Here is a 22,059-nt window from a genome sequence, read left to right on the forward strand (position 1 = left end):
AAAAAAAAAAAAAAAAAAAAGGTAATCCTATACGTGCGAGAAAAAAAAATGGTAAAATGAAACTCAATAACGAGTGGGAAAAAAACACCATGCCATATTAACATAGCATTATAAAGAGATTCCCCCCCCCGCGAAAAACAAAAAAAAAGGAAACGAAACGAACATGCTTTAAATTTACCCCCGAGAAAAAGGCAGCCCCTACGCCTCTAACAGAGTGTGCCGCGTTTGCTTCGCCGTCAGCCTCAACTCCGAAATGTGGTGCGCGTATTCTATACGAGTAGAAAACGTACAGGTACGTATCACCTATGCAACACCCGTTTATGCGTATTTCTTTTTTGCGTCGTCGGTCTCGATGACTAGCCACATTTTTTTGTCGCTTTTGTTTCCCAAGCCGTGAAAACGCCCCCTTTTCGTGGGGAGGATCATCCCGGGGAGAGGCAGAGGTAAATCCTTCTGTGGGTGTGAAAGATCGCCGCGGCGTAAAAATGAGAAAAGAATACAGCTCAGCCATGTAATTTTTCTTTTGCTATATCAGTTGGCATAAAAGTATGCCTCTTTAAAAAGTGAAACCCTCTAATAAGATGAGAGTAACTCCGTTCACTGCGCGTTTTACGCGAAATGATAAAGAAAGCGGGAAAAAAATTAAAATTTGCATCATTAGTCGGTAAACAACTTATAACACGGTTCCCCTCTCCGGCCTTTTGCCTTCCCATTCCCATTCCCTATTTTTATTTCCCCCCTTAAGAGGTCTACTTTTTGGCATAAATTTTTTCTTTACCAGTTAGCAGTTTTATCTGTCACGGAAGGCGACGTTTAAAGCAACCCCATAGAGTCAAAATGGGAACACTTATGTGCTGAGTTATTCTTTTTTTTTTTTTTTTATTTTGCAATTTTATTCTGTCAACATGTTAGGCGTATACGTATATCCAGCACGTGTTGTACGCGTAATGCATACAAATGCATACAGTAAATACTCGGGCAGAGGGCACACCTACATATTGATGGAGGAGCCACCACCCCTCCTCTCTTTTTCATTTTTTCCCAGAAAAGTGCAACTTGCAGAATGGGAAAAACTTCCCTTTTTACCCCTTGGCATAATTTTGGAAGGTGATTCTTCCCCCCTCTTTACCTTCCCAAGTCAGCTATACACACTTACCCTCTAAAAAGGGGGTCACTTTCTTTTTGGGGGGGCTGCCCCATTGGGACATTAATTTATGCATTTAAATGTGGGCACCGCTGTTGGGATGGTGGGAAAGAGCCACTTTCGGGTTGTGAAATGAAAGCGGAACAAAAAAAGGTTAAAAGGTGGTATAAAAAAGGTGGTAAAAATAGGGTAAAAACGGGGTAAACCAGGCTGACGTGGTACAAGGGGCCACCCCAATTACCACAACCCCCCCCGCACCACACACCCTGCCAACTGAATTTAAAAACACCTCAAAAAATGACCAACCGGGTAAGCGGCTGGGATCATATCGCTTAAAAAATGAGCTCATAAAAGCTATTAAAAAATTCGTGAAGATCTGGGCAGTTGGCGTGGATTCTTATCAGGAACTTCTTCTCTGTGTTCTCGAAGGCCTGCGAAAGGGGATACCCGATGGGTGCCAGAAAAAGGTGGAGACACATAAGGGGGATGGTGCTGACGTGAGAATAGGAAGCGCATACACACACACATGTGTAGGACGTCCCTTCATAGATTTTTCCTTTTTTTTCGCTCTTTTTTGCTCTTTTTTCGCTCCTTTCTTACACTTGCATCCTCGCGCAGTTCGATGATCCCCTTGCAGGCGTTCGCCGAGGAAACGTACAACTGGATAATTTCGCCGTGAAACGTAGACAGCATGCTTTGCAGGGGGGGAGGGGGGGAGAAAGAGAAAAGGGGGGTTAAATGGTTAATGAGAAAACGGTTAAACCGGTTGTCAGTTAAATGAACAGACAAATGGGGTTGCGCCTGAGCTGTAGCAAAATCGGCGCACGGAACGCTGCTGCGCTATTGGTCGAGTGGCAGGGGATGATAAGGCCCCATATCATATCCTCTCCACGTGGCACACAATTTTATTTTTACTTTTATCCCCCCCTTACCTAAAATTGCTGCTACTCCTATACATATTAAAAACAGGTGAAGTGCAGACAGATAAGGAATCCAATGTGATGTCGAAATTGCCACTGATGAGAGTGCCGAGTTCCCTCTTCATGGCCTCACTTGTTATGAAGGAAGTTTCTAACCGTACAATGCTGCGATGGGGTGGAAAGGGGGGTCGGCAGGTCAGAAGGGGGCTGGACAAACCACGCGTCTAGAGATGGCGAATGGGGGGAACGCAACTGCACCACAGCATAGGTGCAACACAGCATAGGTGCACCACACACGGGGGTGCACTACGACGGCGCTAAAATGCAGGGGGAGAGAAAAAAGGACGCGCGGAGCTTACCCTGCCTGGACATCGGACATTTCCTCGGGGGCGTTCACATGAAAATCGAGCGTGAGCATTTTCGGATTCTCTCCTACGCGGGAAGAAGGAGAAAAAAGAGAAAAATATGGGGGAAAATGGAAAAAGGGGAAGGCATACAAAGAATGGGAACAATCCAAAAAATGGAAACAATCCAAAGAATGGATAAAATGGGAATAAAAAAACCATTACGCTGAGAGCCCTTCCGTGCAACTTACCCTTCTCATAAAAAACCTGCTGCAGCATATTTGATCTGACAAGTTTGACAACTTTTAATTTGGTCTCCTTCCTGTAACTCTCGTCCATGATGCCGGCTAAGTAACTCCATACTGCCCTGAATTCTTCCCGATTAACCTTTCGACAAAGACTGAAATTTATTTTCTCTCCATCATCACACTTCACTTTTTTTATATTCTGGTAAATCACCTCCAGTTCATCCATCATCTTCTGGCTCAAAAGCGATGTCAACTTTTGCGTCTTATTAGGATGCTCTTCCCTAAAATTATGTACTCGCAGGACATTTCTTTTTCTTTCATTCAGGATTTCTGTTGGAGGAGTCACTTCTTTTCCGTCTGCTCGCTCGTTTGCAATTTTTTCCTCACTGCGGACATCCTTATTGGTACCGTCTTCACTTCCGCCATCCCCTCCATTGAGGGTGTAATCACTGTCATCATCTTCGCTGACACAATAATTAACCTCATCAAACGCGCGGTCTCCATTTTGTCTGTTCCTTCCAGGCGCATAATGCACAGTCGTCTCCTTCTCGAGCTTTTCTTCGCCATCCTCATTCTCATCATCCAATACGCTTGTAGTGGTACCACCTTCCTCAAATTCTTTCGCCTTTTTACCCCCCTTTTGTTCTTGAAAAATGTTATAAGCTCTATTTGTTACGTGAAATCTTTCGCCGTCTTCCAAATTGTGCACGGACAGAATGACAGTCTGATTATCCCTCCTCGGATCATTCGTAAAGGAGATGTTGCTATGGGCATGACTCTTCTGTGTGGGATATGCTTCTTCCCCCTTCACCGGTTCTTTCCCATCACTCAGATCATCCCCGCCGCTACACATATACAGCGCCTCATAGTTCACCTTAGAAACATCGTCCAGCAGTATCCTATCGTAGGCGATGATGTTCCCCTCGTGGGAACATCTGCGCGTTGCCCCTTCTTGTTCCGTCCCGTGGGGTTGGTTCGCCGCATGAACTTCCCCGTTGGGGTTCCTGGGCAATTGGATGACCACTTCCATGAGCGGTTGGCCAATACCTTTATCGCATAGCTCCGCATCGTCGAAGCTGCTCTCTTCCCTGCTGCTCTCTTCCCTGCTGCCCGCCTTGCCCAAACGGTTATCCCCATTCCTGCCCTCATGTCCTTCATTCGAATTGTCTACACCAGGATCGTTAAACATTTCTTCTATCGTGGAATAAATAATATACTCACCACAGTCCTTGCCGCTTGTGTGTCCATCCCTTTTGTCATTAATCCAGTCGGCACGGTGGCTAGCCAAAGTGGCATCATCATCTGCATCTGCCATGGCGCCGTTTTCCCCATTTTGCGTGTCCATATTTTTTCTCGATTCATTGTACTTGGTAATGGACTCCTCTATATTTTTGAGCGACATGTTAATGCTCATTTCGATAACATTCTTCTCCTCATCCTTTGCATCATTTACGCTGGGGCAGTCCACCAGATTGGGACTCTCCTCCAAAGAAGCGTCGTCCTTCGTCTGTTTATTACTCCTATTGATTGCACAGCTTGGATACGAAACATCGCTTACATAGTTGTTATTAACCGCTTCCTCCTCCCAGCTGCGTAGGGAAAGGTGAGAACCTGGCTTGCTGAAATGGGTTCCCCGTGGAGATCCCCCACCGGGGTGAGGAGAAGAAAGAGAACTGCACCCCGCTGCAGTGCCTTCTTCAATGGCTGCTCCCATGGCTGCTTTTCCTACCTCATTAGTACTTCCTTCACCTGTGTGCGGAAAAGCTGAATGCACATTTTCGATATCTTGACTTATATGATTGATGCTAGTTAGACCCTTTATCGTACCCGTCAATCTGATGCTCTTCTCTTCCCCTCCTGCCACGTCAGCTACGCGGTGCTGATGGGCACTCTCCAGGTCGTACTTCCTACCATCGCTACCGCCCGGTGCAGTATAGACCTCACTCGCAATTCTACACTCAGTAGTTCCTTCCACGTAGAAGGTGTCTTTTCCCTCTGCGTCATTCCCAAGCGACAACGTGTCTTCCTCGTCAGCAATTTCAATGCACGATTGTCCGCTCGACATGTACTGCATCCTGTTGGCACATTCAGCCTTATTGTAATTACCATTACGTAGGTTCGAATTCCAGTGAGAATCATTCCTGATACTCATTTCCATCTCGGATGATTTCAATACTGTCTCATTATTGGATAATCCGGAGGAATGACTGACATGATCACTCTTCTTTTTTCTTGCCCTCTTGGGACTAGCCAACAAGTCTGCACCATTGACCTGTTCATTTGATTTTCCTACCCCATCGGATTTTTTTCTCTTATGGGAACCTTTTCCAAATATAGATTTCACTTCTGGAATATTCTGTCGCATGGGCATATTGGCTAGCTGGGGGTAGTGGTGGTGGTCCCGGTCATTAAGGACATTCCCATTAAGCCCGTTCCCATTAAGCCCATTCGCATGAGAGCCATTCGCAGTAGCGCTAGCCATAGCGATTTGCTCCTTATTGATGCTTTGCACTGTATACTCGAGAGCGTTTTTCCTATTCGCACCGAAACTTCCCACTCCATTGAGAGGCGTGCCAACCCCATTCCGAGTCGCATTTGCTGCACCCATCGACATGAGGTCATCCTGAAAGAGAATGCCACTGACCTTTGCGGACGAGTTCGATTTGGATTTCCCACTCGCAGCATCCTGAAGACGCGAATTCATAGCTATGCTGTACAGAACACTATTTGGGGTGTCTAATTTGATTCCACTGGAAGCTTTCGTAGGGGAGGTAATACCTGAGCCATTCCTAGAGACATTAAAATTTCCATTTTTACTTCTGCTCAGTATATTCTGCATGGAGTAATTCACCGCCAAGGCATTTGTTGGCGCATTATTACTTAACTGCAGCTGTCCCTGCATCATCCCGACTGTGTTACTCTTCCCGTTGGTCTCCTTCCCCATCTTGCTGTACCCATCGGAGGAGGACCCAACAGCGGCAGTGTTAATAGGAGCAGTCTTAACATGAGCAGTGCTAACCGCGGCTGTGTTGCTTCCCTTGCTGGAGAAGTTATTCCCCAGCTTATAGGCCACATTAATACCGTCCTTGTACAGCGGATTACTCGCACCAGTACTACCAACAGGGCAACGACTCTTGCTGCCATAATAGGCACCCTTCAGATTGTTACTTCCTCCCTCCTTGCTGCTCCTCTCCATGCCGATTAGTCCGCCCACCCCATCCATGTTCATACTATTCATTAGCATATTAAAATTGCTATTAATGTTAATAATATTTTTTACGTTAATTGAATTCTTCTGATCGTTGCTCTGTGTGTGTGGGACAACATCCATGGACTGGCTGAACCCGTGCTGCCCATAGTTCGAGGTATCCCTGCTGTACAGTATGCTCATGTCTTGTGTCCGCAGGTTTTCCTTCTCCGCGGGGAACGCTCCATTGGAAAAATTGGCTGCGCTAGACAAATTGGTCGCACTCGATGCTCTCCCCATCGCTACATGGTTCGGATTGTTCAACCCAGTGGTGCTACCGCCACGGGAGGGGCCCATCAAACCTATCCCACCATTTACTTCAGACGTGTTCACCCGATTCATGCTGTGAATGCCTCTCAAGTTGTTTCCCCTGTGCATAGTCTTCATAGCTTCACTATCACCACTGCTGCTAATGATGTTTCCAGATTGCATAACCTTGTTTGACTGTGTAGTAAGCCTTTTTTTCGAGGTAGCCATTATACCATTGCCATTATGCATGTCAGTGAAAATTTTTTTCGTCCTCATGAGGGGAAATTCATTTTTATCCAATTGGGGTGGACATCCCCTACTACTACTACTACCCACGATGGGCTCGCCTAACAGTTGACTTTTTTTACCCAAATGTGAATCCATATTTTCTTTACCCATTATGTAGTCTATATTTAGCTCATTTCCATTCATCTCTGCGGGGTAGCAACTCTGGCCGTTGCCTGCGGGTAGCCCTCCATCCCTGTTCAGCGCCATTAACTTATTATTCAGTGTCGACTCGTTCATCGTTAGGTGCTTCGAGCTGACACTACCACTTGCACTGTTTACGGAATACATATTATGCACTGGGTCGTTTAGGCTCCCACCCGGACTCATTACATTCGCAGTTGCGTTTTTCATTTTTATGGGGTTCCTCCGTACGATAGTTTCATTTTGCGCAGCCTGGAAAGGGCTGTACAGAGGAGTGGTCATACCGTTCATACTGCTCACGCTGCTCACACTGCTCACACTGCTCACACTGCTCATAGCTGCAGCGCCGTTGGCCCCCTTTCCCATCATGCCGAATTGGGCAATGGGGCTTGTGCCCTCTAGGCTTCCCACTCCTGAGCCATTAAACTTGTCCGTTTTTCCGTACGCGTTCGCTGCGCCGGAGTCTGGTACTACTCTTCTCTGCATTGGCAAGCCTTTTCTTGCATCTGCTGGGTTGAGGTGGTTTCCATTGGTCATCATTTTTAGCAGATCGTAGTTTCCGTTTATCTGGGCACTCCCGCTTCCTCCGCCGCTGCTTCCCATCGGAGGAGTCCCCCCCACGCTAACTGGCCCAAAAACATTCTTCTTAAAATGATTAATATTGGCTAAGTTCAAATTCTTCATGTCATTTATTCCGCCGGATAAATTGATCGATATATTATTGTTTATTTTCTGTGTGATATGATTATTGTGTACAATCTGCATATTGTTGGCGATGTTATTTGTCATGCTGTTTGAGAGGGTATTGCTCACATTATTCGTGAGATGATCAATTTGGTTTGCTGTGTTGGTGAGGACGCTAGTTAGGCTGTTTACCTGCCCGTTAGGTCCACTCATCGGAATGGAACTGCCCATTCCGCTGTGCATACCATTGTTGTTCCTATTAGTACCTCCGTACATACCAGCTGTGCCTTTCACTGCCCCGTTATTACTCATGGGATATTCCCCTACTTTGGGTGAGTAAAAATTCGACGTGTTCGCCTTAGAACCGTAAAATACCTTCTTCGCATTGTAATTCCCATTTGTGCTTTGCGTTGGGGACGAAATGGCCTGGCCGGAGGTGTTCATGGAGAATCCTTGGGGGGCAATGATGCTGCCCCCAGTTGGGTTCATCTTCGGTGCATTTAAAATGCCACTATGCGTAGGGCCGTTGCCGACGGGGCTACTACCGTTAAGGTACTTATTACTGTTGCTTAGAAATTTGTTTCCATTTAGGGAACCGTTTTCCGGGTAGGATCCTTTCGCCGCGTCGGCGCTGTTGTTGTTGATCTTGCCGTAGGGGGTAAAGTGGGTCGCTTGGCCGTTATTCGAAAGGGCATCGCTCCCCATCGCACCGCTAACGAGGCCACCGCTAACCATCGCACCGCTAACCGAACTGGGGAGCACACCTGTCATGCCGCTATTCGCCTCTTGCATGGAATGTGACTCGTGGTAGCCACTTATATTATTCACCTGCATGTCGTGCTTCTTCGCTGCGTTCGCTGGGTAGCTGCTTGACTGAATTAGGTTCATATTTTTTAGAACGTTAAACTGCTGGTTTGCCTTTTTGGCGAACACGTTGGACATGTCATTTGGAATGGAGGTGCCGTGGCCGCTGACGTGGCCGCTGACGTGGCCGCTAACCTGACCGCTAACCTGACCTCTTACATGGCCTCTAACCTGATCGCTAACCTGACCGCTGACGTGGCCTCTAACCCGACTGCTACCCTGCACACTTGCGTAACTGTCGGCGTGCCCCGCTCGCACCACGCCACCTAAGTGGCCAGTCGTCCCATTAAAAAAGGCGTCACCACCCTCACTGCTCTTATTGTCATTCTTTGCATTCATTACAAATTCAGGATTGTCCCTCGCAAAATTGTTGCTCTGGACGTGGGTGTGGTAAATGCTGAGAACATTCCCATTCGCATGATTATCTCCGCTGTGACCACCACCTTTGCTTCTGCTAATCGGATCGTTGGCATTTCTCCTGGTAATGAAATTTCCTATCCTTTTGGGGACCTGTGCGGCACCATTTAGGCCACTAGGGAAATTGCTGGCGTGGTTGCTTCCGACACCATAGAGGCCGCTCCCGCTAGCGATGCCGACACTGCTGTTTTGCATCGTCCAGGAAGTACCCGTTTGGTTGATAACGTTGGGGCCGCCTGCGCCGAAGCTGTTATCGACGTTACTACTTCCTGGGAGAGTGCCTCCCGTGTGACTGCTTAACAAATTCGACTGGTGAGCTGGGGCGTCAAGTTTAGAGCCGTGTGTGCTGCTAACCTCAATCACTTGTTTGCCATGATCCGCAGCGCTTCTAAAATTTGGCACACTGCTAGTACCACTACCACCGGCAGTACCAATACCCATTGGCACACCCAAGGGGGTGCCGCTCATCGTCACATAACTGTCAACACCTTTCCGCGGGTCGACAAACTTAACACCGTTCTTATTCACACCAGAAAAAGGTACTGCGTTGGTCTCGCTTACACGAAAATTCCCCTGGCCCTTGTTGTAGTCGCTTAACACTTCGATATTATTCAATATGGGGGGACCACCATGCTGTGCAATTTGCATCTCCATCATCGTCTCCACCTTGCCATTTACACTTACTACCTTTCTCATGCCCTGCAAAATGTGATCAGATTTTTTTCCACTCATGTTTAGCCCCACACTGCTGCTGTTACTCTGCGGGGTTATGATGTTACCCTTATATTGGCTGCTCCTGCATGCACCGTTGCCAACAGCGGGGCTGTGGTTGTTCCCTCCCGGGTCGTTAGCCCCGCCAACGCAACTTGCACCAACGTTCCCATGCCCGCCACCACTACCATGCCCGCCACCGCTACCACCACCATGGCCGTAATTTTTGCTAACATAACTGCCATCGTAGCCATCCACTGCGCCTTGGTAGTTACTTCCGGTTGCTCTTGCGCTTTCTTCCCCCATTTTTCCACCTTCGCCGTTGATAATATTGGCATAGGGAAGAACATTACCCGGTGCAACCGCACTGTCGCCCTTCCCCAGGTCGTAGTTTCCCTTCCAGGCATTCATTTGGCTACTCACCATGGCACCCTGATTTCGTTGTGTACCTTTTGCCATGCCGTTTGGGTGTCCTTGAGCGGCGCTGTTCGTCGCGCAGATATTTCCTCCACCAATTCGGGGCACATTTGGGGTTAAAAGATTGTCGTGCGGGTGGTAAGGCACCCCCAGCATAGCAGGACTATTCCCCTTCGCCATACTGTTACTACTAGGGCAGTAACCGTTCTGTGCACTCAACATTTGGTGCTCCTGGTTCAGGGCAGCGTTCTGCTGCGAAGTGTAGTTGCACATATTTGCATTCTTCTGCTCAGAGTTAACGCTGTGCAATTTGTTGCTCGCGCGGGAGGTTGACTGAACAGTTGGCGGCGGAATTGGCGGCACATTTGACTGCAAACGCGGCTGCAATCTGTGCTGCGCAACTTGGTGCCCACTTGACTGCAAACTCCTTGGGCCACTCGCGTTGTCGAAATTTTTTCTGGCCATAAAAACTTTCGCCTGAGATAAAATCTGGTCCCCATCTGTTACATACGACGGGTGGCCATTACTCAGTGCGATGTGCATGCCACTCGCGTAGTGTGTGTTTCCCAGGGAGTTCCCGCTCGTCCAATTCGTTTTATTTTCATTCGCGCGGCTGTCCGTTCTGCTATCGTAGCTGCTATCATAATTGGCTGCATAACTGGCTGCATAATTTTCTCCATAATTGGCGTCATAATTGCCTCCACCATTGCCTGCATTCTCGGGGGGGTGCTGGTCGGGCAGAACATTTTGCTGACTCAGCATATTTTGGTTGGCCGCTAAATTATAATCGTTGCCATTTGCGCTTTGTCCCATGAAAATGTTCTGACCGCGTTCATAATTTGTTACGTTTGGGGCTGTTGGCACATTTACGTTGCAGCCGTTGTTGGGGATGCCACTGGGGCTGCTGTTCGGCGTGACGCTCACGCAGAAGTTGCTCGTTTTCATTTGGTCACGCATGGTTACGTCGACATCGAGCGTCCTTAGGCAAGTGGTTTTTCCCCGCGCTTGCTTCACTCTGTGCTCCATGGTACACGCCCCTGTGTGTGCGCGTAGTATGTGTGGCTATATAAATGCGTATGTGCCTCACATGTATGTACAGATGGCACATTCGCGAATATTTCTTCGCACACATACTCACAACTGCGCTCTTTTTTTTTTTTTTTTGCAACACAGTGGCCGTTAAACGATGCACGAAATGTTAACAAATATTAGCAAGGGGACGGGGGGGAGAAAATAAGTTTCGACTGATGAGGGATACGTTGTGGGCACACGTTCATACTTATCTGTACGTACTCGTACGTTGTGTGTGCATGCATGCACATGGGGGTAACACTTGAGCGGCGACAATTTGGTTTCTGCTTACAAGTTGTTGGCTTCCAGGGGTGTTTCTACTATTATATTGAGGGAAAATTGACGGACGGCGAGGAAGCCTGTACCGTTCTATGTGTACGTATGGGAATTCGTTTACAGGCACGACCTACACAAGTGTTCTCTTACACGTGCTCGCTTACAGGTGCTCGCTTACAGGTGCTCGCTTACACGTGCTCACTTACACATGCTCATCTCTGCGCGTGACGAGAACGTGGCAAACGTCTTGTAACGCAGGTCGAATGGGTATCCGCGTGCAGGCACTTCCACGATTATTTCTGTTTTCTCCTAAATGCTCGTTACTGATGTGGGCAATGTACGTGCGTGACGTATTCTTAAATGAACAAACGTGTGAATGCGTCAAATGGGTGGATGAACATGCGAGTATATACCCAGACTGGAATGCACAAATATGCTGGGCGATGCAGAGGTGATGTCCAAGAAAAGGCGGCCTTAAAAATGGACACGCGTGGACGAAGCTGGGTTTTCTCATGGATGTCACCCTCCATGGGGGTGGAGGGTACAAAGAGATACAGTAAAAAACGGGGGGGAAAGCAGAATAACCATATGAACAAATGTTACACGAGTGAAAACTCGACACGGCCACGACCCCGCAAAAGCGCAGTGGTGACGGTCTCGAAAAAAGGGACACATTCACACCCTTCACATACATTTAAACGTTAAGGCATATTTCTACCGAACATTTCGGAAAAAAAAAAAATAAGCATTGCTGTACGGATTTTTTTTTTTTTTCTTACCACAATTAGGTGTGCATATACATAAGAGCTTAAATATTTTTGGAGGCACAAAAAGGGAAAAAATACACAAAAAAAAAAATAGAAAAAAATTGAAATATGTAACGTAGTTATGTAAGCATTTGGTATACTCACATGCGGGAAGGAGAAAAAATGAAAAAGAAAACAAAAAAAATGAGAAACAAAATACACATTTTTTTTTTTCTTTCTTTTTTTTTCTCCTCCTTTATTACCCTTAAATATCAATCACATTCAAAAATAACCCCCTGGGTAAGGTGAAGTAATCAAATAAACATTTTCACATTTGTTTTGTTCCTTCAGCTTGTGATGTGGCGTTACACCTTTCCTCGAATTCAGCTTGAGCGCGTAAAATTTGCTAGCAGTAGGGGAAGACTCTGCGACATTCGTAAGCTGACGGGCGCGTGAAAGGTAGCATAAGGAAAAAAAAAAAGGTCGCGCAATAAGTCGCATACGTGAAACAAAAAAAAAAAAAAGAAAAAAAAATGTAACAGAGGTAGAAGAACAAAGGAACAAGGGGGACCACAAATGGAACAAAGGAGGAACAAAAATGGAACAAAGGATGGAGAACAAGTGTGTAACAAAAGAAAAGGCAAAAAGGAGGAGCTGGCTGCCCATATGGGAAAATTGGGGAACGGGGAAAACTCAGCAGGGATCCAACGTGACGAAAAAAACGAACAACGAAAAAAAAGCAGAGGAACGGATGCAGGCACGAAAAAAAGAAAAAGGGGGAAGCGTACAACGAAGAGGCGCACGACGAAAGAGGGCACGCCGAAAAAGCGTTTGAACGAAAAAACGTATGAACAAGGAAGAATGAAAAAAAAAAAAAAATTAAACATTAAAAAAAAGAAAAAAATAGCTTGAAAAACGCTAAAAAAAAAAAATGAAGAAAAAAATTATGAACACGGTGAGGACAATGGAAAAAAATTATGACCTGTACATAATTTTTTTTTTATCAGGAAAAAGGTTTCACATTTCACAATTTCCAAGTATGGCTGACTTGTCGATTTGTGTATGTACGCATGAAGGTAAGCATATTGTATACGTACCTATCCTGTGCTCATCCGCATGTACGCCTGTAACGTATGCAAAAAGGTGTAAAACAAGGTGCTACTTTTCTGCTACATGGACGTTACGCAAAAATTTTGGAGAAGCGGCGCATTCAAGGGCTGGTGGCACACGAGGGAAAATTAGCATAAATTATTCGTAAAGAGCATGTAAAAAAAGGGGGAAAAAAAAAGAATCTCCCACACGTGCTTCACGTTTCCTTACACTTAATAACGTTCCACTGAATGTGCGCCAAGTGTGTCACCTGGTATACATGCACATACCTAGCAGGCATGCATACACATTCGCTCGTATGTATGCCCAATGAAGCAGCCGCAATTCGCTCTAAACAGAAAAAGCGAAGTTAGCAGCAAAGCAACCGTTGCGCAGCTGTTTAAGCAGGAATCCCAATGCAAAAGGTATTGTTCAGAAGGGTAAGAAGGGGAAAAAAAAAAGAAAAAGAAAAAAAAAGAAAAACTGTTCGTAAAAAGTAAATCTCCCGCTTCATGTATCAATGTTGGGCATCACAATGTAAAATAATTTTTTTTAAAAGTAGAGCTCTGTGTTTTCCATCTTTTTTTTTTTCGTTTCTTTGACTATCACTGAAGAGGGGGATTTTTTTCAATTTTTTTTTTTTGTGTAGTGAAAAAAAAGAAAAAAACATACGGTTATGTATATGTACATGTGTATTAATACATGCATACTTACACTGAGGGCTAGGAGGTTGCCGATACGGCGTTGATCGCAAATGCACAGGTAGTAATTCCCGTTTGTAGGGTTTTCTAAAACCACATGAACAGACTGTCCAGAAAGGGTAAGCGGCTATCTGGGCACACTTGGAAATGTGCGTGCAAATATATACACTCGCGCATTCGCTCACTTAGATGCTGTATAAATGGTAGGTACATGATATGCACATGCACACATTTATGATGCCTAGTCATATACACTGGGTGTGCGCGGCTCAGGGGGGCTTATTTTGCACAATTTGAAACACCAGCTATGTCAAACTGGTGTGTTTAAGAAGGTGTGGCTTCTTTGGTGAAAACGGGGATGCATACATGTATGGGCATGTTGGCGGTCTTCCCCTTGTAGACGTCTTCACATCACAGTGGCGGACACGCTGCAATGTGCGTCACGAATGGCGCGCCTCGGTAAAAAATGCAAATTCTCTACCCAGGAGTGGTAACAAAACGAGAGTGGAGGAAGACCCACGGGAGGAGGTTACACAATGAAGGCGATTCCCCGTTGAGACGATCCATCGATAAGATGATCCACCGTTAAGGCGATACACCCTTTTCTATGCACCAGAACGACTGTTCCTTCGCGCATCACTTGCTCAGAAGTTGCTTTTACGAAGGTCAGGGACCTCCCTCGAAGCCATGACACTTTCACACCATTCGATGAAAAAAAGAATATCATGTAAGTATATCTCACGTATGCTTAACAAAGTTAAGAAGAAAGGGATCTACAATTAAAACACTCCACGTTTAGCTAAACACACGTTTGATAATCATGGTTGATTTAAAAGGAAGGTGGGATTTCCTTATGTGTAGTTAGTTCGGGATACATGGCACAAAGGGTGTTCCCTTTCACTGCTTTGAACATTGTTTTTCCCTATATGTGCTGATCGCCGCTGTTATTATTTAGGCAACGTTCGTTTGTTTTGTTTGTCGTAAGGTGACTGTTCCTTTGATTTGTATTTGCCTGTAAAATAGGCTGCAAATTTAGCTGCAAAATTATATTTCAGCATGAGTGCCATTTCAGCGCCAGCTTTAATTTTGATTTTAATTTTTTTCGCCACTGTGCATGCTTCTCATTTTAAATCTCACTGCAAATTTTGTAGAAGGCCCTTCCGGGACCTCTTCATGTGCACCCCTTTTTTGTGTACCCCATTTTGTGTACCCCATTTTGTGCACGCCTTTTTTGTAGCTCTCCTTTTTTTCTCCTCCCACGTGAACCACGCCGAAAACGTGGAGATAGAGTTTTTCCTCAAAGTGTAAATGGGACAAACACCGACATGAAAAAAAAAAGAGCTCCTAAAATTTCACTTGTTTCTGATGACGAACTTTTTAAGGGCTCCAAACACGTGCATGACAATATATACACATGAAAATGCTTATGTGACCATATCCATCACAATTCGCACCTTAGACACTGCCTACCCCACAGCTAGCTTTCTTTGCGCACCTTCCACGTACGCAAATAGTCACAGATATGATGTTTTTATCGTTTTTACTATTTTTCATGTTTCATCTTTTACGTTTCATCTGTTTCTTTTTCTTTCTTTTTTTCTCCCAACTTTGACCAATAACATGTAGCTCACATTTTATGTGACGCTGTTCCCAAATTGTTCCCTTCCTCGTGGCTAAAATGTTCATCGAGGAAAAACCTGAATGTACATTTTGAGTAAGCACAAACTGAACGATATATTTTTTTTTGTGAGGGGGGAGAGCCAAAATGTGCAAAGAGGGGTGAAACTGCAGCGCGTTTTTTTAGGCCCCTTCGTCCAGGGTTGTACTTCGCCTGCGATGTTAAAAGTGCGAATTTATGTGTACGTATGTATGACGATTTTTTTCTTCTTTTCTGCAAAATTAATTCCGTTGGAGGATTTCCCCTTTTTCGAATTTTCTACCCTTTGCCGGGGAACACAACTGGATACCCGTTGAGTGAGAAAAGAAAAAAAAGGCACTTCTTCCAAACTGACTGTAGCATATGCATCGAGCAGGGGATGGGAAAAGAAATGGTGGCCCCCCTCCTTTCGACTGCGTTCCGCTGGTACTCCGTATGCTCATCACCCCTATGTTTTCACAGCGTAGGTAAGCTCAACACTGTTACATGCGCAGGTAGATATTCCTGCGTTCCACGATTGGAAGTACCGTCTGCACGGGAACATTTGGGCCTCTTTTTTTCTCTTTCTGTTGATGCACCTTTCGTTCGAAACGTATGCGAAACGGGTGGCTCACCAAATTTTTTAATGTGCACCTAACGTTTAGGGGTGCCCAGGCTAAAATACACATCGGGTGAAGTTCCTCCAACGGCAGCTGTTCGTTCCTACGTCCCACACGTCGTTCCAGGTGTCCGCCCACTTTTTGTGCATCTCCGAATAGGCGGTACCTCTTCCCAAAGTGGGAACAGCAAAATTATGCCTTTTAAACATACAGAGAAAATTTACTCCGCACAACTTTTTTCTTAACGGTAAGAGCGCTCCCTTTTGGTGCGAACAGCGACGCGTCAGCATCGCGAGGTATACACTTTTTGGCTATCTGGGAAAAAAAAAAAAAAAAATCTACCCTCTCGGAGGCATAATCGTAACTAGGAACGTGCTACAACACAAAGAGAGACGTTCCGATGGAGAGGACTGCAATCCCATATTCGTGCGTTCCACAGATATTTCCCACTTGTGCTTGGTCAATTGATTGACGAGGGAAGGACACCAAAACGGCACTCGGTTCACTTTGCGCAGGGTTAATTTTGCATTTTAATAGTCCCCTCCGACGGAAAAAAAAGAAAAAAACAGAAAAACAAAAAAACAACGAAACAACGAAACAAAAAAGAGAAAAAAATAGGTTCCCCTTCCTATGCGAAGGAAGAACCTTGAAGGGGGTCGCCCAAACACAGGTCCACACAAATTGCATGTACAAAGGTTGGTCCAGAAGGGGAAGAGGGCCTCAAGCGGGGGATACGCATTATGTGCAACGCTGACGAGTGGAAGGAGAAACCCTTGCTTGTCACCAACCGGGGAAGTTACTCAGCCCTACCAAACTTTGCTATGGTCCCGCTTTGGCAACGGTATTTTTGTTGAGTAGCCGTTTGTCCGCTGGACGTTCACACGTGAGTGTGCACTTCTTTCTTTTTTTTTTCTTCACGAGCGCTTCGGTTGGTCTTTTCTCCACTTTTGCCTCCATCCCCTTTTAATCTTTCCTTTCCCACTTCGCCCCAAGCCGCGTGACAACAGCTACAAAAAAGGATAGAAACAAAAATAAAAATAAATAACTCACCTGCTAGGCGGCCTCTCGACTGAATTTTCAAACAAACGCTTCTCAGAGGTCACCAGAGTTGGTACCATGAACAAAAGCATCTTTGACCCCTGCCTGCACTTCGGCCATGTCGTAGCAACAAAGACCAAGGATGGAAAGACATTCGAAGGAGAGCTCTACTGTTACGACACAAACTTCAATTTTGTAATAATTAAGGAGGATAACAAGAATGGCACTGCCAATTTTTACATTATCAAGATGGACATGATCGCAGACATAGAGATACGAAGAAGAATAAAACTCGTGTCTGACCCTCTTCCTCAAATTGAGAGGTCTCTCATCGAGAAGATCGAAAAAAAGGCCTTAGAGAATTTTGAAGGCGTCAAGGCACGCATTGGTATTGGCGTAACGCAGGAGGCACAGGAGCTCTTCGATTTTATATGGAAAACGTATGTCCACTGAGCGGGTGGAAAATGCCTTTTACAGGCTACCCCTCATTATTGCGTTGTGTGGCTTCTATCTCGTGTGCGGCTTCTATCTCGTGTGTGGCTTCTGTCTCGTGTGTGGCCTCTATCCCGTGTGTTTCACTCCATCGCGCAAGGGTGAAGGATGAAAAGCACACGCTGCTTCCAATGGGTCCTCACAAAAATAGAAACCCTTCACTCATAAAAAGCACACATGGGACAACCCCTTCCCCCCCCCGTCCGCTAGTCACCCAGACTGCACTTGGAGCAACAAAGACATTTTGGTCCTTAACGGAGAAGTCAGGATCAAGCCGCCCTATGGACCCGATAACTGCGTGGCGAAGAATGATAACCTTAAGGACAGATTCGCGACCGTGGTAAGGAGAGGCAGCCAGAGGGAGAGAGAAAGAGGAAGAAAAAGAAATAGAGAATGAGGAAGACAGAAGTCGAAAGCGAGTGTGTATATGCCCCTTCCTGCACTTTACAGACTAATCATCCTGTTCTGATAAATTGGGGCAGCGACGTGTGGACTACTTGAGGAGGCACGGACGCCCTTCCGCATGTCCCCATGCTGTCGCCAAAGTTTACTCACCGCAGTTTTGTTTCTCCAATTGTCACAAAGCGATATACTCATTCGCTATTTTAACCGCTGCACTGATTCGCTTCCCTCCCCCCAAGATCTCGAAGTTTCGCCAGAAGAGGAATATGTACAATTTGGCATGAGTCGCTTGCGAAGAAAGCGGTTGCATCAGGACTGCTACGTAGTGATGCACATGTGCCTATCTGTAAAGTAATCACTTAATATTTCTCCATTTCGACGGTTTTGCATGCAGTTATCACTGACAAGAGGTTACTTCGTCAAAAAAAAAAAAAAAAAAAAAACGCGTCTTTGCCCCATGTTCGTCCCTTTTTTCTCTCACCATGGGTGAATACGCCGAAGTGACTTCTCCAGAGGACAGGGGGCATTTTCGTGATCGTTCTCGAGTGTCCACGCGCGCAGTACACAACACTGTGTGTGTAACTTGGGTGTGCTAACTGCACTGAAGGAACTCATGTCGATTTGTACACCCCAGCTTTAATTAAAAAGACTCTCCTTTGATAAGCATATCCACCTGTGTAGTGGGATGAATTACCGACTGTGTGCTGACTCTCCTCCATTTGGGTGCGGGGGGCAGAGATCCTGAAGAAGTTACACCAATAGGCATCCTCTATAGATTGTCCCTTTTTATGTCTCCTCTGGCGGAGCTAAAATTGGCTTCTTCCCTGGGGTGTTCCTTTTCACCGGTTGGCAGTGTCGCTGCGGGGGGCATCGCGAGGTGGCACGATGGATTTGTAGCGGTGCACTAGGAGAGGCATCTTTGTAGCAGTGCACTTCTAGCGCCGCACTTCTAGCCGCGCATCGCCCAACATGGCGGCTTTTTCCCTCTTTTCGGCCTACGCATGGTCAGCTTGAGGTAAAGGGCGAACATAAGGAACGGGACGAAGACGATGGCCCACTGTAAAGAAGTCGTGAAGGGGAAAGGAAACGACTGTTTTGGAGGCACACCTGCTTTTGTTCATCACATGTGTGTGTCCTTTGGCTGATCTCCTGCGCACGTGGCCCACCTGGACCCACGCGTTTCGCAGGTAGCTGGCGGAGTAAATCCAGAAGTCGGGCTCGGGTGGCGGAAGGGCCGCGTAGCCCACTTCGTTCATGTTCGTTGCGGGGGATGGAAGAAGCGGAAAGGAGGGACCGGGCGAAGTGTGCCGTGTTGGTAGCGAAACTGTTCCGAGTTGGTAGAGAAACTGTTCCGAGTTGGTGGCAAAACTGTGCCGTGTTGCTGGCGCTCCCCCAATTTGGCGCACAACTAGTACGTTCCGCTATTCACCACATGTATGGGCATACAGATCGCATACGGGCACAGTTGCCACCTTTGGAAAATGGACCTATTCGCCTTTGGCACGGCAAAACGGAGATGGGGGGGAGGCGCTTCATCTATTATCAATTCGTTTGTTTTTCTATTCATTTTTTTTTTCCTTTTTTTTTTTTTTTTTTTTTTTTTTTTTTCCCTTTGGGGAGAGAAGCCCCAGTTGCACGAAGCCGGGAAATGCCCTGACTTGACCTGTTCAGGCGAACGGCACTGAAAAGGGAAGCGACCACCTTCGCGTCGCATTTTACGTCCCATTTGGGTCCCATTTACGTCGCATTTTACGTTGCATTTTTCAGTTTTGATCGGTTCCTCAAAAAAGGAAAAATTCTTTTCAGCTTTGGCTTAAAAATGGATAGCACGAGGAAGTGCATGTTGGGGAAAAAGAGAGGATGGGGTGGAGGAGGTGCAAATGGGCGGCGATAAGAATGATACGCGCATGCTACACAGCTTGACTGCTACACAGCTACGCGGCTCCACCGCTTTGGCGCCTCACACCTTGGGGCGGCCCTTGCCCTTGTTCTTGCGCCTGAAGTTGTCGTACTTGGCCTTGGTGGCGTGGGGGGCGGCAGTGCCCTGCAGGTTGTTGCTGAGATTCTTGCACATGTTTATTTGGTGCACAAAGTAGTCAATAAAGATCTTCTGCTGCGCCCGCGTCTTAATGTTAAGTATGTCCATGTCGATGTAGAAATCGAAGGTGGAGCCAAAGACGGAGGTGACCACTTCGCCCTTGTAGAGTGGCCCCTCTTTCCACACGAGTTGCCTGCCGGAGTTTTTAACGCACATGATGTCTGCGGAGACGAGCTCCTCATTGGGTGGGAGGAGCGATCCCCCCGTTTGTCCATCCGCCGAGTGGGTCGCCAATCCGTTGGTCTCCCCGTTCGGCTGCTCCACTGCATGACGACTCTGCTTCTCCTCTGCAAGACGACTCTGGTGGTCCCCATAATTCATGAGGCTACTCAACTTTTTCAGCTGAATGTTATGATACAGCTTCGAGTAGGAGATAAAATGGAAAGCCTTCTTCTGATACGAAACGTCTTTCAAAAAAATATTCAGCTGGGTCGTCATAGGATCCGAGTTGTACGTCTGATTCTGTACATTCTCGAAGTTGGCTAAGAGCTGGAAACTGATATTCGAAAGGGGGTCGATAAATTTCGGGGCGACCTTGTAGAAGAGGTCAGCATAAGCCTGCTCATTGGTTGTCTGCAGGAGAGCATAAAACTTGCCTGAGTAGTTTTCTTTTATATTTTGTAACACCGTTTCGTCTAGTCTGGTGTTACTCAACGAGTGACAGATGATGACGATGAAATACATTTTATCAATAAGCTTATGTATTTGACTCTGCTGGTACCTCTGCTGATTAGACAAATGAATCTTCTGCTTTGAGAGATAAACTAAAATCTGAGACAAGATCTTAATGCTGTCATTATACCTTCTCAGCATCATGTAGCAGAATGCGATGTGATAAAATATGTTCATGTGACAGAGAGTCACCTTCCAGTACAGTGCCTTGTGACTTAACTCAATATACGATATTATCTTCAATGCAGTGTAGTAATCTCCCATCAGCACATAAACCTTCAGTAGGACACAGCAGGAGAAGTAAGCGAACTGGTATCTATTACTTAGTTCCTCATTGTTTACGTGAAAAACGTTATGCACGAAGATGTTTCTCTCTTCCTCAGAGAGGGTAATAAATTCAGCCTTCAATAGGAGACTATGTAGGACTTCCAACACGATGCTGCTCTCAAAGACATCCGAATGTTTTATTAAGAAATCGATGCCTTCCTTGTTTTCCTCTGGATCTTTCAGTATTCTTAGCTTGTAGTGACACATGGACTGATATTGATAAATGTACTCAGAGAGGAAGTCATGGATCCACACATTTGGCATCACCAGCACGTTGTCATTTGTTTCACCAGATGGATCCGAACATATCGTAACAATAAAATTCAACAAACATTTGTAGTTATCCCACGCATTTTTCCTATCTTCCAACGTCACGTCATTTATTATGAACACATGTCTGTAATATAGCTCCTCATATAGCGAGTGAATCAGATTGTGGAAACGATTCTTTTGTTTATAGAAAATGTCTACTAGCTTTATGGAGGGCCATCTTATATTCTTAAAATAGATGTCCGAAATGGCGTAGAAGTCCGTGTCGAAAAGTTTCTTAATCGCCTCCGCGTTTCGGTGGTACACGAAATCGTGAAGATTGATGAGGAACGTCTCCACTTCTTCTTCGAAGCTCACGGGCTTCTCCCCCTCCCCGTACTCGGCCATGCTGGGTAGCAGTGTAGCGGCGGGGTAACAGCGGGGTAGCGACGTTGCAGCGTTGTCCCCCTTGTCGGCGCAGCCGTGAAGGAAAACGTATCAGCGGCGAACCGAAAGGTATAACAGCCGCTTCCCCCCTTCGCCTTTCCTCTTTTTTCCTTTCCCTACGACGCACGCGGGTAGCCACTTCGGCGGATGCGACGGATGCGGCCTCTTTCTCCACGGAGCGCCGCCTGGGGGGGATCTGCAAACTCACCGTTAGCTCAAAGCAACAAAATATATGATACGTGCCTCCAGCTGACACCGCGCGAGCCAAACTGCACAGTGGGAGAAGAAGTGGCGACGAACAAGTGGGTATGGCAGGCAACAGAAAAAAAGGGGACGTATATTAGCGGCATACGAAGGAAGGCATAGAGAAAAAAAAGGGAAAGAAAAGGAAATGAAAGAAATGCAAAGCAAAGAAAAACAAAGTCAAAATGAAAAAAAAATGAGTAGAAGGAAAAAATAACAGAGTGGTACAAATAAAAACAGAACCAAATACATATATTTTGAGAAAAAGGAAAAAAAAG

General features: G+C 46.1%; 4 protein-coding genes across 4 annotated transcripts; 1 reads left to right on the forward strand and 3 right to left on the reverse strand.

Annotated features, from left to right (window-relative positions):
- Window positions 1–1,476: 1,476 nt before the first annotated feature.
- C922_00834 (hypothetical protein) lies at window positions 1,477–10,700 on the reverse strand (the record flags this gene model as incomplete). Its single annotated transcript, XM_008816446.1, has 5 exons — window positions 1,477–1,575; window positions 1,745–1,838; window positions 2,077–2,229; window positions 2,424–2,496; window positions 2,660–10,700. 5 exons carry the CDS (start codon window positions 10,698–10,700, stop codon window positions 1,477–1,479), a joined length of 8,460 nt encoding a protein of 2,819 aa, XP_008814668.1.
- Window positions 10,701–16,929: 6,229 nt separating this feature from the next.
- On the forward strand, window positions 16,930–18,029 carry C922_00835 (hypothetical protein; the record flags this gene model as incomplete). Its single annotated transcript, XM_008816447.1, has 3 exons — window positions 16,930–17,291; window positions 17,554–17,683; window positions 17,985–18,029. 3 exons carry the CDS (start codon window positions 16,930–16,932, stop codon window positions 18,027–18,029), a joined length of 537 nt encoding a protein of 178 aa, XP_008814669.1.
- A 485-nt stretch (window positions 18,030–18,514) lies between these two features.
- On the reverse strand, window positions 18,515–19,001 carry C922_00836 (hypothetical protein; the record flags this gene model as incomplete). Its single annotated transcript, XM_008816448.1, has 3 exons — window positions 18,515–18,603; window positions 18,745–18,802; window positions 18,912–19,001. The coding sequence occupies 3 exons, from the start codon at window positions 18,999–19,001 to the stop codon at window positions 18,515–18,517; spliced, it is 237 nt and encodes a 78-aa protein (XP_008814670.1).
- Window positions 19,002–19,705: 704 nt separating this feature from the next.
- Window positions 19,706–21,499, reverse strand: C922_00837 (hypothetical protein; the record flags this gene model as incomplete). Its single annotated transcript, XM_008816449.1, has 1 exon — window positions 19,706–21,499. One exon carries the CDS (start codon window positions 21,497–21,499, stop codon window positions 19,706–19,708), a length of 1,794 nt encoding a protein of 597 aa, XP_008814671.1.
- Between the last annotated feature and the right edge of the window lie 560 nt (window positions 21,500–22,059).

This window comes from Plasmodium inui, assembly GCF_000524495.1.
Source record: "Plasmodium inui San Antonio 1 unplaced genomic scaffold supercont1.3, whole genome shotgun sequence".
Lineage (NCBI taxonomy): Eukaryota > Apicomplexa > Aconoidasida > Haemosporida > Plasmodiidae > Plasmodium > Plasmodium inui.